Here is a 13,029-nt window from a genome sequence, read left to right on the forward strand (position 1 = left end):
GTAGACCCTGCCACATTTTATTTATTTTATTTTATTTCACCTTTATTTAACCAGGTAGGCAAGTTGAAAACAAGTTCTCATTTACAATTGCGACCTGGCCTAGAATAAAGCAAAGCAGTTCGACACATTCAACAACACAGAGTTACACATGGAGTAAAACAAACATACAGTCAATAATACAGTAGAAATAAGTCTATATACAATGTGAGCAAATGATGTGAGATAAGGGAGGTAAAGGGAAAAAAAGGCCATGGTGGCGAAGTAAATACAATATAGCAAGTAAAACACTGGAATGGTAGATTTGCAGTGGAAGAATGTGCAAAGTGGAGATATACATAATGGGGTGCAAAGGAGCAAAATAAATAAATAAATACAGTTGGGAAAGAGGTAGTTGTTTGGGCTAAATTATAGGTGGGCTATGTACAGGTGCAGTAATCTGTGAGCTTCTCTGACAGCTGGTGCGTAAAGCTAGTGAGGGAGATAAGTGTTTCCAGTTTCAGAGATTTTTGTAGTTCGTTCCAGTCATTGGCAGCAGAGAACTGGAAGGAGAGGCGGCCAGAGGAGGAATTGGTTTTGGGGGTGACTAGATAGATATACCCGCTGGAGCGCGTGCTACAAGTGGTTGTTGCCATGGTGACCAGTGAACTGAGATAAGGTGCTTTACCTAGCATGGACTTGTAGATGACATGGAGCCAGTGGGTCTGGCGGCGAATATGTAGCGAGGGCCAGCCGACTAGAGCGTACAGGTTGCAGTGGTGGGCAGTATATATACAGACTACCTCTGTCTTTTACGCAAGAATCACTCTGAGAGCCCTCAGCTGGCCACTTACGCAATGTAGTCATTTACGCTCATTCTTCTTCTTTATTTTTCCAAAATTGAAAATAGTGCCCCCTAGTTTCAAGAGGTTAAGGGCAGTCAAGTCTAGAGAGAACCAAGGGCTATATCTGTTCCTGGTTCTACATTTCTTGAATGGGGCATTCTTATTTAAGATGGTGAGGAAGGCATTTAAAAAAATAACCAGGCATCCTCTACTGACGGGATGAGATCAATATCCTTCCAGGATACCCCGGCCAGGTCGATTAGAAAGGCCTGCTCGCTGAAGTGTTTCAGGGAGCGTTTTACAGTGATGAGTGGAGGTCGTTTGACCGCTGACCCATTACGGATGCAGGCAGTGATCGCTGAGATCTTGGTTGAAAACAGAAGAGGTGTATTTAGAGGGCTAGTTGGTTAGGATGATATCTATGAGGGTGCCCGTGTTTACAGCTTTGGGGTGGTACCTGGTAGGTTCATTGATAATTTGTGTGAGATTGAGGGCATCAAGCTTAGATTGTAGGATGGCTGGGATGTTAAGCATGTTCCAGTTTAGGTCGTCTAGCAGCACGAGCTCTGAAGATAGATGGGGGGCAATCAGTTCATATATGGTGTCCAGAGCACAGCTGGGGGCAGAGGATGGTCTATAGCAGGTGGCAACGGTGAGAGACTTGTTTTTAGAGAGGTGGATTTTTAAAAGTAGAAGTTCAAATTGTTTGGGTACAGACCTGGATAGTAGGACAGAACTCTGCAGGCTATCTCTGCAGTAGATTGCAACACCGCCCCCTTTGGCAGTTCTATCTTGTCTGAAAATGTTGCAGTTTGGAATGAAGATTTCAGATTGTTTAGTGGTCTTCCTAAGCCAGGATTCAGACACAGCTAGAACATCCGGGTTGGCAGAGTGTGCTAAAGCAGTGAATAAAACAAACTTAGGGAGGAGGATTCTAATGTTAACATGCATGAAACCAAGGCTATTAGGGTTACAGAAGTCATCAAAAGAGAGCGCCTGGGGAATAGGAGTGGAGCTAGGCACTGCAGGGCCTGGATTCACCTCGACATCACCAGAGGAACAGCGCAGTAGTAGGATGAGGGTACGGACAAAAGCTATGAGAATTGGTTGTCTAGAACATCCAGAACAGAGAGTAGAATGAGGTTTCTGGGGGCTATAAAATAGCTTCAAGGTATAATGTACAGACAAAGGTATGGTAGGATGTGAATACAGTGGAGGTAAACCTAGGTATCGAGTGATGATGAGAGAAATATTGTCCCTAGAAACATCATTGAAACCAGGTGATGTCATCGCATATATGGGTGGTGGAACTGAAAGGTTGGATAAGGTATGAGCAGGGCTAGAGGCTCTACAGTGAAATAAGCCAACAATCACTAACCAGAACAGCAATGGACAAGACATATTGACATTAAGGAGAGGCATGCTTAGTCGAGTGATCATAAGGGTTCAGTGAGTAGTGAGGTTGGTTGGGGTCACGACGATTCAGACAGCTAGCCGGGCCATCGGTAACAAGCTAGCGTAGGATGGAGGTCTGTCCCCAGCCACCTTGTGCGTTTCTATCGGTAGATTAGTGGGTGTCTGTGTGGTAGAGGGGATCAATCCAATTGGCAAAATAGATATAGTTATAGTGACCCAAGAAAAATTGTCCACCTCTCCTCTTCTACTTCTCTCCTCATCTCCTTTCCTTCTCACCTAACTTCTAGATTCCTCTCCTCTTCTCCTCATTTCTTCCTCTCATTTCCTTCTCATCTATCTCCTTATCTCCCTCTCCACTTCTCCTCTTCTCCTTCTTTTTCTCCATCTCTCCTCCTTCTCTCCTCTCCTTTCTACCTCCCCACCTCTCCTCTTCTCCTTCTCTCCTCTCCTTTCTACCTCCCCACCTCCCCTCTTCTCCTTCTCTCCTCCTTCTCTCCTCTCCTTTCTACCTCCCCACCTCTCCTCTTCTCCTTCTCTCCTCCTTCTCTCCTCTCCTTTCTACCTCCCCACCTTCCCTCTTCTCCTTCTCTCCTCCTTATCCTTCTATCCTCTCCTTTCTACCTCCCCACCTCCCCTCTTCTCCTTCTCTCCTCCTTCTCTCCTCTCCTTTCTACCTCCCCACCTCCCCTCTTCTCTCCTCCTTCTCTCCTCTCCTTTCTACCTCCCCACCTCCCCTCTTCTCCTTCTCTCCTCCTTCTCTCCTCTCCTTTCTACCTCCCCACCTCCCCTCATCTCCTTCTTTCCTCCTTCTCTCCTCTCCTTTCTACCTCCCCACCTCTCCTCTTCTCCTTCTCTCCTCTCCTTTCTACCTCCCCACCTCTCCTCTTCTCCTTCTCCTCTCCTTTCTACCTCCCCACCTCTCCTCTTCTCCTTCTCTCCTCCTTCTCTCCTCTCCTTTCTACCTCCCCACCTCTCCTCTTCTCCTTCTCTCCTCCTTCTCTCCTCTCCTTTCTACCTCCCCACCTCCCTCTTCTCTCCTCCTTCTCTCCTCTCCTTTCTACCTCCCCACCTCCCCTCTTCTCCTTCTCTCCTCCTTCTCTCCTCTCCTTTCTACCTCCCCACCTCTCCTCTCCTCCTTCTCTCCTCTCCTTTCTACCTCCCCACCTCTCCTCTTCTCCTTCTCCTCTCCTTTCTACCTCCCCACCTCTCCTCTTCTCCTTCTCTCCTCTCCTTTCTACCTCCCCACCTCTCCTCTTCTCCTTCTCTCCTCTCCTTTCTAACTCCCCACCTCCCCTCTTCTCCTTCTCTCCTCCTTCTCTCCTATCCTTTCTACCTCTCCACCTCTCCTCTTCTCCTTCTCTCCTCCATCTCTCCTCTCCTTTCTACCCTCCCACCTCCCCTCTTCTCCTTCTCTATCTCTCCTCTCCTTTCTACCTCCCCACCTCCCCTCTTCTCCTTCTCTCCTCCTTCTCTCCTTTCCTTTCTACCTCTCCACCTCTCCTCTTCTCCTTCTCTCCTCCTTCTCTCCTCTCCTTTCTACCTCCCCACCTCTCCTCTTCTTCTCTCCTCTCCTTAGCTACCTCCCCACCTCTCCTCTTCTCCTTCTCTCCTCCTTCTCTCCTCTCCTTTCTACCTCCCCACCTCCCCTCTTCTCCTTCTCTCCTCCTTCTCTCCTCTCCTTTCTACCTCCCCACCTCTCCTCTACCCCTTCTCTCCTCTCCTTTCTACCTCCCCACCTCTCCTCTTCTCCTTCTCTCCTCTCCTTTCTACCTCCCCACCTCTCCTCTTCTCCTTCTCTCCTCTCCTTTCTACCTCCCCACCTCTCCTCTTCTCCTTCTCTCCTCTCCTTTCTACCTCCCCACCTCTACTCTTCTCCTTCTCTCCTCCTTCTCTCCTCTCCTTTCTACCTCCCCCACCTCCCCTCTTCTCCTTTTTCTCCTCCTTCTCCTTCTCTCCTCTCCTTTCTACCTCCCCACCTCCCCTCTTCTCCTTCTCTCCTCCTTCTCTCCTCTCCTTTCTACCTCCCCACCTCTCCTCTTCTCCTTCTCTCCTCCTTCTCTCCTCTCCTTTCTACCTCCCCACCTCCCCTCTTCTCCTTCTCTCCTCCTTATCCTTCTATCCTCTCCTTTCTACCTCCCCACCTCCCCTCTTCTCCTTCTCTCCTCTCCTTTCTACCTCCCCACCTCTCCTCTTCTCCTTCTCTCCTCTCCTTAGCTACCTCTCCACCTCTCCTCTTCTCCTTCTCTCCTCCTTCTCTCCTCTCCTTTCTACCTCCACCTCTCCTTTTCTCCTTCTCTCCTCCTTCTCTCCTCTCCTTTCTACCTCTCCACCTCTCCTCTCCTCCTTCTCTCCTGTCCTTTCTAACTCCCCACCTCCCCTCTTCTCCTTCTCTCCTCCTTCTCTCCTCTCCTTTCTACCTCCCCACCTCCCCTCTTCTCCTTCTCTCCTCCTTCTCTCCTCTCCTTTCTACCTCCCCACCTCTCCTCTTCCCCTTCTCTCCTCTCCTTTCTACCTCCCCACCTCTCCTCTTCTCCTTCTCTCCTCTCCTTTCTACCTCCCCACCTCTCCTCTTCTCCTTCTCTCCTCTCCTTTCTACCTCCCCACCTCTCCTCTTCTCCTTCTCTCCTCTCCTTTCTACCTCCCGACCTCCCCTCTTCTCCTTCTCTCCTCCTTCTCTCCTCTCCTTTCTACCTCTCCTCTTCTCCTTCTCTCCTCCTTCTCTCCTCTCCTTTCTACCTCCCCACCTCTACTCTTCTCCTTCTCTCCTCCTTCTCTCCTCTCCTTTCTACCTCCCCACCTCCCCTCTTCTCCTTTTCTCCTCCTTCTCCTTCTCTCCTCTCCTTTCTACCTCCCCACCTCCCCTCTTCTCCTTCTCTCCTCCTTCTCTCCTCTCCTTTCTACCTCCCCACCTCTCCTCTTCTCCTTCTCTCCTCCTTCTCTCCTCTCCTTTCTACCTCCCCACCTCCCCTCTTCTCCTTCTCTCCTCCTTATCCTTCTATCCTCTCCTTTCTACCTCCCCACCTCCCCTCTTCTCCTTCTCTCCTCTCCTTTCTACCTCCCCACCTCTCCTCTTCTCCTTCTCTCCTCTCCTTAGCTACCTCTCCACCTCTCCTCTTCTCCTTCTCTCCTCCTTCTCTCCTCTCCTTTCTACCTCCACCTCTCCTTTTCTCCTTCTCTCCTCCTTCTCTCCTCTCCTTTCTACCTCCCCACCTCTCCTCTCCTCCTTCTCTCCTGTCCTTTCTAACTCCCCACCTCCCCTCTTCTCCTTCTCTCCTCCTCTCTCCTCTCCTTTCTACCTCCCCACCTCCCTCTTCTCCTTCTCTCCTCCTTCTCTCCTCTCCTTTCTACCTCTCCTCTTCTCCTTCTCTCCTCCTTCTCTCCTCTCCTTTCTACCTCCCCACCTCTACTCTTCTCCTTCTCTCCTCCTTCTCTCCTCTCCTTTCTACCTCCCCACCTCCCCTCTTCTCCTTTTCTCCTCCTTCTCCTTCTCTCCTCTCCTTTCTACCTCCCCACCTCCCCTCTTCTCCTTCTCTCCTCCTTCTCTCCTCTCCTTTCTACCTCCCCACCTCTCCTCTTCTCCTTCTCTCCTCCTTCTCTCCTCTCCTTTCTACCTCCCCACCTCCCTCTTCTTCTCCTTCTCTCCTCCTTATCCTTCTATCCTCTCCTTTCTACCTCCCCACCTCCCCTCTTCTCCTTCTCTCCTCTCCTTTCTACCTCCCCACCTCTCCTCTTCTCCTTCTCTCCTCTCCTTAGCTACCTCTCCACCTCTCCTCTTCTCCTTCTCTCCTCCTTCTCTCCTCTCCTTTCTACCTCCACCTCTCCTTTTCTCCTTCTCTCCTCCTTCTCTCCTCTCCTTTCTACCTCCCCACCTCTCCTCTCCTCCTTCTCTCCTGTCCTTTCTAACTCCCCACCTCCCCTCTTCTCCTTCTCTCCTCCTTCTCTCCTCTCCTTTCTACCTCCCCACCTCCCCTCTTCTCCTTCTCTCCTCCTTCTCTCCTCTCCTTTCTACCTCCCCATTTCTCCTCTTCTACCCCTGTCCTTTCCTTCTCATCTACCCTCCATATATTTCCTCTCTTCCTCCGTATCCATATCTTCCTCTCTTCCCCTCTACCACATGACTAACCTCCTCTTCCTCTCTCCAAAGTCTCCACTTCCTGGTATTCCATACGGAGGAGGTTCACGATGTGTTGCGTATCTGGGACGGTCCCCAGGACGGAGGGGTCCTCCTGAGGGAGCTCAGCGGATCAACCCTTCCGCCTGACGCCCACAGCACCTTCAACGCCGTCAGCCTCCAGTTCACCACCGACTTCTTCACATCCAAACAGGGCTTCGCTCTGCAGTTCTCTGGTAAGGAGGGATAGAGTCTGTGTGTGTAGTGGAGAGAGGGAAGTTTCTGAGGTCGTGTGGTGGGGAAGGGTTTGTATCTGCTCACCTTTACAGGCTATATAAATCCATATAGAAAGTGTCTGTTCAGGGGCGGCAGGTAGTCTAGTGGTTAGAGGCAGGTAGTCTAGTGGTTAGAGGCAGGTAGTCTAGTGGTTAGAGGCAGGTAGCCTAGTGGTTAGAGCAGGTAGTCTAGTGGTTAGAGCAGGTAGTCTAGTGGTTAGAGCAGGTAGCCTAATGGTTAGAGCAGGTAGACTAGTGGTTAGAGCAGGTAGCCTAGTGGTTAGAGCAGGTAGTCTAGTGGTTAGAGCAGGTAGCCTAGTGGTTAGAGCAGGTAGTCTAGTGGTTAGAGCAGGTAGACTAGTGGTTAGAGCAGTTAGCCTAGTGGATAGAGCAGGTAGTCTAGTGGTTACAGCAGGTAGACTAGTGGTTAGAGCAGGTAGACTAGTGGTTAGAGCAGGTAGCCTAGTGGTTAGAGACGGTAGCCTAGTGGTTAGAGCAGGTAGCCTAGTGGTTAGAGCAGGTAGTCTAGTAGTTAGAGCAGGTAGTCTAGTGGTTAGAGGCAGGTAGCCTAGTGGTTAGAGGAAGGTAGCCTAGTGGTTAGAGCAGGTAGTCTAGTGGTTAGAGGCAGGTAGTCTAGTGGTTAGAGCAGGTGGTCTAGTGGTTAGAGGCAGGTAGTCTAGTGGTTAGAGGCAGGTAGTCTAGTGGTTAGAGCAGGTAGTCTAGTGGTTAGAGCAGGTAGCCTAGTGGTTAGAGCAGGTAGCCTAGTGGTTAGAGCAGGTAGCCTAGTGGTTAGAGCAGGTAGTCTAGTGGTTAGAGCAGGTAGTCTAGTGGTTAGAGCAGGTAGCCTAGTGGTTAGAGCAGGTAGTCTAGTGGTTAGAGCAGGTAGTCTAGTGGTTAGAGCAGGTAGTCTAGTGGTTAGAGCAGGTAGCCTAGTGGTTAGAGCAGGTAGTCTAGTGGTTAGAGCAGGTAGTCTAGTGGTTAGAGCAGGTAGACTAGTGGTTAGAGCAGGTAGCCTAGTGGTTAGAGACAGGTAGCCTAGTGGTTAGAGCAGGTAGCCTAGTGGTTAGAGCAGGTAGCCTAGTGGTTAGAGCAGGTAGTCTAGTAGTTAGAGCAGGTAGTCTAGTGGTTAGAGGCAGGTAGCCTAGTGGTTAGAGGAAGGTAGCCTAGTGGTTAGAGCAGGTAGTCTAGTGGTTAGAGGCAGGTAGTCTAGTGGTTAGAGCAGGTGGTCTAGTGGTTAGAGGCAGGTAGTCTAGTGGTTAGAGGCAGGTAGTCTAGTGGTTAGAGCAGGTAGTCTAGTGGTTAGAGCAGGTAGCCTAGTGGTTAGAGCAGGTAGCCTAGTGGTTAGAGCAGGTAGCCTAGTGGTTAGAGCAGGTAGTCTAGTGGTTAGAGCAGGTAGCCTAGTGGTTAGAGCAGGTAGTCTAGTGGTTAGAGCAGGTAGTCTAGTGGTTAGAGCAGGTAGTCTAGTGGTTAGAGCAGGTAGCCTAGTGGTTAGAGCAGGTAGTCTAGTGGTTAGAGCAGGTAGCCTAGTGGTTAGAGACAGGTAGTCTAGTGGTTAGAGCAGGTAGTCTAGTGGTTAGAGCAGGTAGCCTAGTGGTTATAGCAGGTAGTCTAGTGGTTAGAGCAGGTAGCCTAGTGGTTAGAGCAGGTAGTCTAGTGGTTAGAGCAGGTAGCCTAGTGGTTAGAGCAGGTAGTCTAGTGGTTAGAGCAGGTAGCCTAGTGGTTAGAGCAGGTAGCCTAGTGGTTAGAGCAGGTAGCCTAGTGGTTAGAGCAGGTAGCCTAGTGGTTAGAGCAGGTAGCCTAGTGGTTAGAGCAGGTAGCCTAGTGGTTAGAGCAGGTAGTCTAGTGGTTAGAGCAGGTAGTCTAGTGGTTAGAGCAGGTAGCCTAGTGGTTAGAGCAGGTAGTCTAGTGGTTAGAGCAGGTAGTCTAGTGGTTAGAGCACGTAGTCTAGTGGTTAGAGCAGGTAGTCTAGTGGTTAGAGCAGGTAGTCTAGTGGTTAGAGCAGGTAGCCTAGTGGTTAGAGCAGGTAGTCTAGTGGTTAGAGCAGGTAGACTAGTGGTTAGAGCAGGTAGCCTAGTGGTTAAAGCAGGTAGTCTAGTGGTTAGAGCAGGTAGACTAGTGGTTAGAGCAGGTAGTCTAGTGGTTAGAGCAGGTAGTCTAGTGGTTAGAGCAGGTAGTCTAGTGGTTAGAGCAGGTAGCCTAGTGGTTAGAGCAGGTAGTCTAGTGGTTAGAGCAGGTAGCCTAGTGGTTAGAGCAGGTAGTCTAGTGGTTAGAGCAGGTAGCCTAGTGGTTAGAGACAGGTAGTCTAGTGGTTAGAGCAGGTAGTCTAGTGGTTAGAGCAGGTAGCCTAGTGGTTATAGCAGGTAGTCTAGTGGTTAGAGCAGGTAGCCTAGTGGTTAGAGCAGGTAGTCTAGTGGTTAGAGCAGGTAGCCTAGTGGTTAGAGCAGGTAGTCTAGTGGTTAGAGCAGGTAGCCTAGTGGTTAGAGCAGGTAGCCTAGTGGTTAGAGCAGGTAGCCTAGTGGTTAGAGCAGGTAGTCTAGTGGTTAGAGCAGGTAGCCTAGTGGTTAGAGCAGGTAGCCTAGTGGTTAGAGCAGGTAGTCTAGTGGTTAGAGCAGGTAGTCTAGTGGTTAGAGCAGGTAGCCTAGTGGTTAGAGCAGGTAGTCTAGTGGTTAGAGCAGGTAGTCTAGTGGTTAGAGCAGGTAGTCTAGTGGTTAGAGCAGGTAGTCTAGTGGTTAGAGCAGGTAGCCTAGTGGTTAGAGCAGGTAGTCTAGTGGTTAGAGCAGGTAGACTAGTGGTTAGAGCAGCTAGCCTAGTGGTTAGAGCAGGTAGTCTAGTGGTTAGAGCAGGTAGACTAGTGGTTAGAGCAGGTAGTCTAGTGGTTAGAGCAGGTAGCCTAGTGGTTAGAGCAGGTAGTCTAGTGGTTAGAGCATTGGGCAAGTAACTGAAATGTTGTTAACCCACTGTTCCCCTGAACGAGGCAGTTAACCCACTGTTCCCCTGAACGAGGCAGTTAACCCACTGTTCCCCTGAACGAGGCAGTTAACCCACTGTTCCCCTGAACGAGGCAGTTAACCCACTGTTCCCCTGAACAAGGCAGTTAACCCACTGTTCTCCGGTAGGCTGTCATTGTAAATAAGAATTCGTTTTTAACTGACTTGCCATGATACATTAAAATAAACATGTATTAAAAAGAATTACAGGCAGGGGCCTCCCGGTGGCAGTGGTCTTAGGCACTGCATCATAGAGCCATCTGTGCCACCAGAGACTTTTGGTTCGAGCCCAGGCTCTGTGGCAGCCGGCCACGACCGTGAGGTCCATAGGGCGACACACAATTGGCCAAGCGTCGTCCGGGTTAGGGAGGGTTGGGCCGGAAGGGGTATCCTTGTCTCATCGCGCACTAATGACTCCTGTGGCCGGCCGGGCACAGTGCCTGCTGACCAGGTCGCTTGGTGTAAGGTGTTTCTTCTGACACATTGGTGTGGCTGGCTTCTGGGTTGGATGTGCGCTGTGTTGAGAAGCAGTGCGGCTTGGTTGGGTTGTGTTTCGGATGATGCATGGCTCTCGACCTTCGCCTCTTCCGTGTCCGTACAGGAGTTGTATAGATGAGACAAGATAGTAACGACTAACAATTGGATACCACGAAGTTGGGGAGAAAAAGGGGGTAAAATGTTTTTACAGGCTGTATAAATCCATATAGAAGGGTCAAGGGTCTGCTAAAAGATGTAGTGATGGATCCTAATGTGTAAGTAACTTCGTGACTCAATGTAAATAATGTATACATGTCAATGGAAAAATCAAGATATCGTGAGTTTCTATTCAGCCCTAAACAGTATGTATGTACTGTAGAGATGAAAGCAGTTATTATCTTTGCTCATCTAACATCGTGGAGTCTTCCTCTATCTCCAGTGTCCACTGCTACGTCATGTAACGACCCAGGTCTGCCCGCCAACGGGACCCGCAGTGGGGACAGCAAGGAGCCCGGAGACCATGTCCTGTTCCAGTGTGATCCCGGTTACGTCCTTCAGGGGGCCACCAAGATCACCTGCACAGAGATCAACAGCCGCTTCTTCTGGCAGCCTGACCCCCCCACCTGCACAGGTAAGACATGTTAAACGAACACCCCACCTGACGCATTCTAAACCAACAGTACCTACGTACGACCCAGTCTATACCAACGGTACCTACGTACGACCCAGTCTATACCAACGGTACCTACGTACGACCCAGTCTATACCAACGGTACCTACGTACGACCCAGTCTATACCAACGGTACCTACGTACGACCCAGTCTATACCAACGGTACCTGCGTACGACCCAGTCTATACCAACGGTACCTGCGTACGACCCAGTCTATACCAACAGTACCTACGTACGACCCAGTCTATACCAACGGTACCTACGTACGACCCAGTCTATACCAACGGTACCTACGTACGACCCAGTCTATACCAACGGTACCTGCGTACGACCCAGTCTATACCAACGGTACCTGCGTACGACCCAGTCTATACCAACAGTACCTACGTACGACCCAGTCTATATCAACAGTACCTACGTACGACCCAGTCTATACCAACGGTACCCACATACGACCCAGTCTATACCAACGGTACCTGCGTATGACGCAGTCTAAACCAACGGTACCTACGTACGACCCAGTCTATATCATACCATGTAGTTTCTCTACCTGCTACAGTTCATACCATGTAGTTTCTCTACCTGCTACAGTTCATACCATGTAGTTTCTCTACCTGCTACAGTTCATACCATGTAGTTTCTCTACCTGCTACAGTTCATACCATGTAGTTTCTCTACCTGCTACAGTTCATACCATGTAGTTTCTCTACCTGCTACCTGTGACAACAGATGATTATGTCTCTCTGTCCGTCTGTCCCCTGGTCTGGTCTATAGCACTACTTTAGACCAGAGCCCTATTCCCTATATAGTGGTACTACTATAGACCAGAGCCCTATTCCCTATATAGTGGTACTACTATAGACCAGAGCCCTATTCCCTATATAGTGGTACTACTATAGACCAGAGCCCTATTCCCTATATAGTGGTACTACTATAGACCAGAGCCCTATTCCCTATATAGTGGTACTACTATAGACCAGAGCCATGTTCCCTATATAGTGGTACTACTATAGACCAGAGCCATGTTCACTATATAGTGCACTACTTTAGACCAGAGCCCTATTCCCTATATAGTGGTACTACTATAGACCAGAGCCCTATTCCCTATATAGTGGTACTACTATAGACCAGAGCCCTATTCCCTATATAATGGTACTACTATAGACCAGAGCCCTATTCCCTATATAGTGGTACTACTATAGACCAGAGCCCTATTCCCTATATAGTGGTACTACTATAGACGAGAGCCCTATTCCCTATATAGTGGTACTACTATAGACCAGAACCCTATTCCCTATATAGTGGTACTACTATAGACCAGGGCCCTATTCCCTATATAGTGGTACTACTATAGACCAGAGCCCTATTCCCTATATAGTGGTACTACTATAGACCAGAGCCCTATTCCCTATATAGTGGTACTGCTATAGACCAGAGCCCTATTCCCTATATAGTGGTACTACTATAGACCAGAGCCCTATTCCCTATATAGTTGTACTACTATAGACCAGAGCCCTATTCCCTATATAGTGGTACTACTATAGACCAGAGCCCTATTCCCTATATAGTGGTACTACTATAGACCAGAGCCCTATTCCCTATATAGTGGTACTACTATAGACCAGAGCCCTATTCCCTATATAGTGGTACTACTTTAGACCAGAGCCCTATTCCCTATATAGTGGTACTACTTTAGACCAGAGCCATATTCCCTATATAGTGGTACTACTATAGACCAGAGCCCTATTCCCTATATAGTGGTACTACTATAGACCAGAGCCCTATTCCCTATATAGTGGTACTACTATAGTCCAGAGCCCTATTCCCTATATAGTGGTACTACTATAGACCAGAGCCCTATTCCCTATATAGTGGTACTACTATAGACCAGAGCCCTATTCCCTATATAGTGGTACTACTATAGTCCAGAGCCCTATTCCCTATATAGTGGTACTACTATAGACCAGAGCCCTATTCCCTACAGTGCCTTAGTCAAATCTAGGTATGTGCGTAGTAGTTATTTAGTGATGCCAATACAGTACACAGTACAGTCTGTTTAGTTTGATAGCAAACCACATACACACAGAAGCGTAGAGAGAGAGAGAGACAGAGAGAAATATAATTCAGCACGTGCAGGCCATGGGTTGGGTCCTGCAGTTATTTACTCAGTTATCCACATAGGAGATCTTTTGTGACTTCGACCACGACAGTGTGTCTTCGTAGCACAGTAGGAACTCCACCCCGCTAAGGTTAGTGACAGGTTACTGACA

General features: G+C 49.2%; 1 protein-coding gene across 1 annotated transcript in view; it reads left to right on the forward strand.

The window, feature by feature from the left end:
- LOC124012291 (CUB and sushi domain-containing protein 2-like) overlaps positions 1 to 13,029 on the forward strand; it is a 463,539-nt gene that overhangs the window by 182,491 nt on the left and 268,019 nt on the right. Inside the window, exons 21-22 of the mRNA XM_046325753.1 lie at positions 6,382 to 6,584; positions 10,527 to 10,718. Of these exons, the coding sequence (XP_046181709.1) occupies positions 6,382 to 6,584; positions 10,527 to 10,718 (395 nt within the window). The remainder of the gene's footprint in view (positions 1 to 6,381; positions 6,585 to 10,526; positions 10,719 to 13,029) is intronic.

Source organism: Oncorhynchus gorbuscha, linkage group LG24, assembly GCF_021184085.1.
Source record: "Oncorhynchus gorbuscha isolate QuinsamMale2020 ecotype Even-year linkage group LG24, OgorEven_v1.0, whole genome shotgun sequence".
In the NCBI taxonomy this organism is placed as follows: Eukaryota; Metazoa; Chordata; class Actinopteri; order Salmoniformes; family Salmonidae; genus Oncorhynchus; species Oncorhynchus gorbuscha.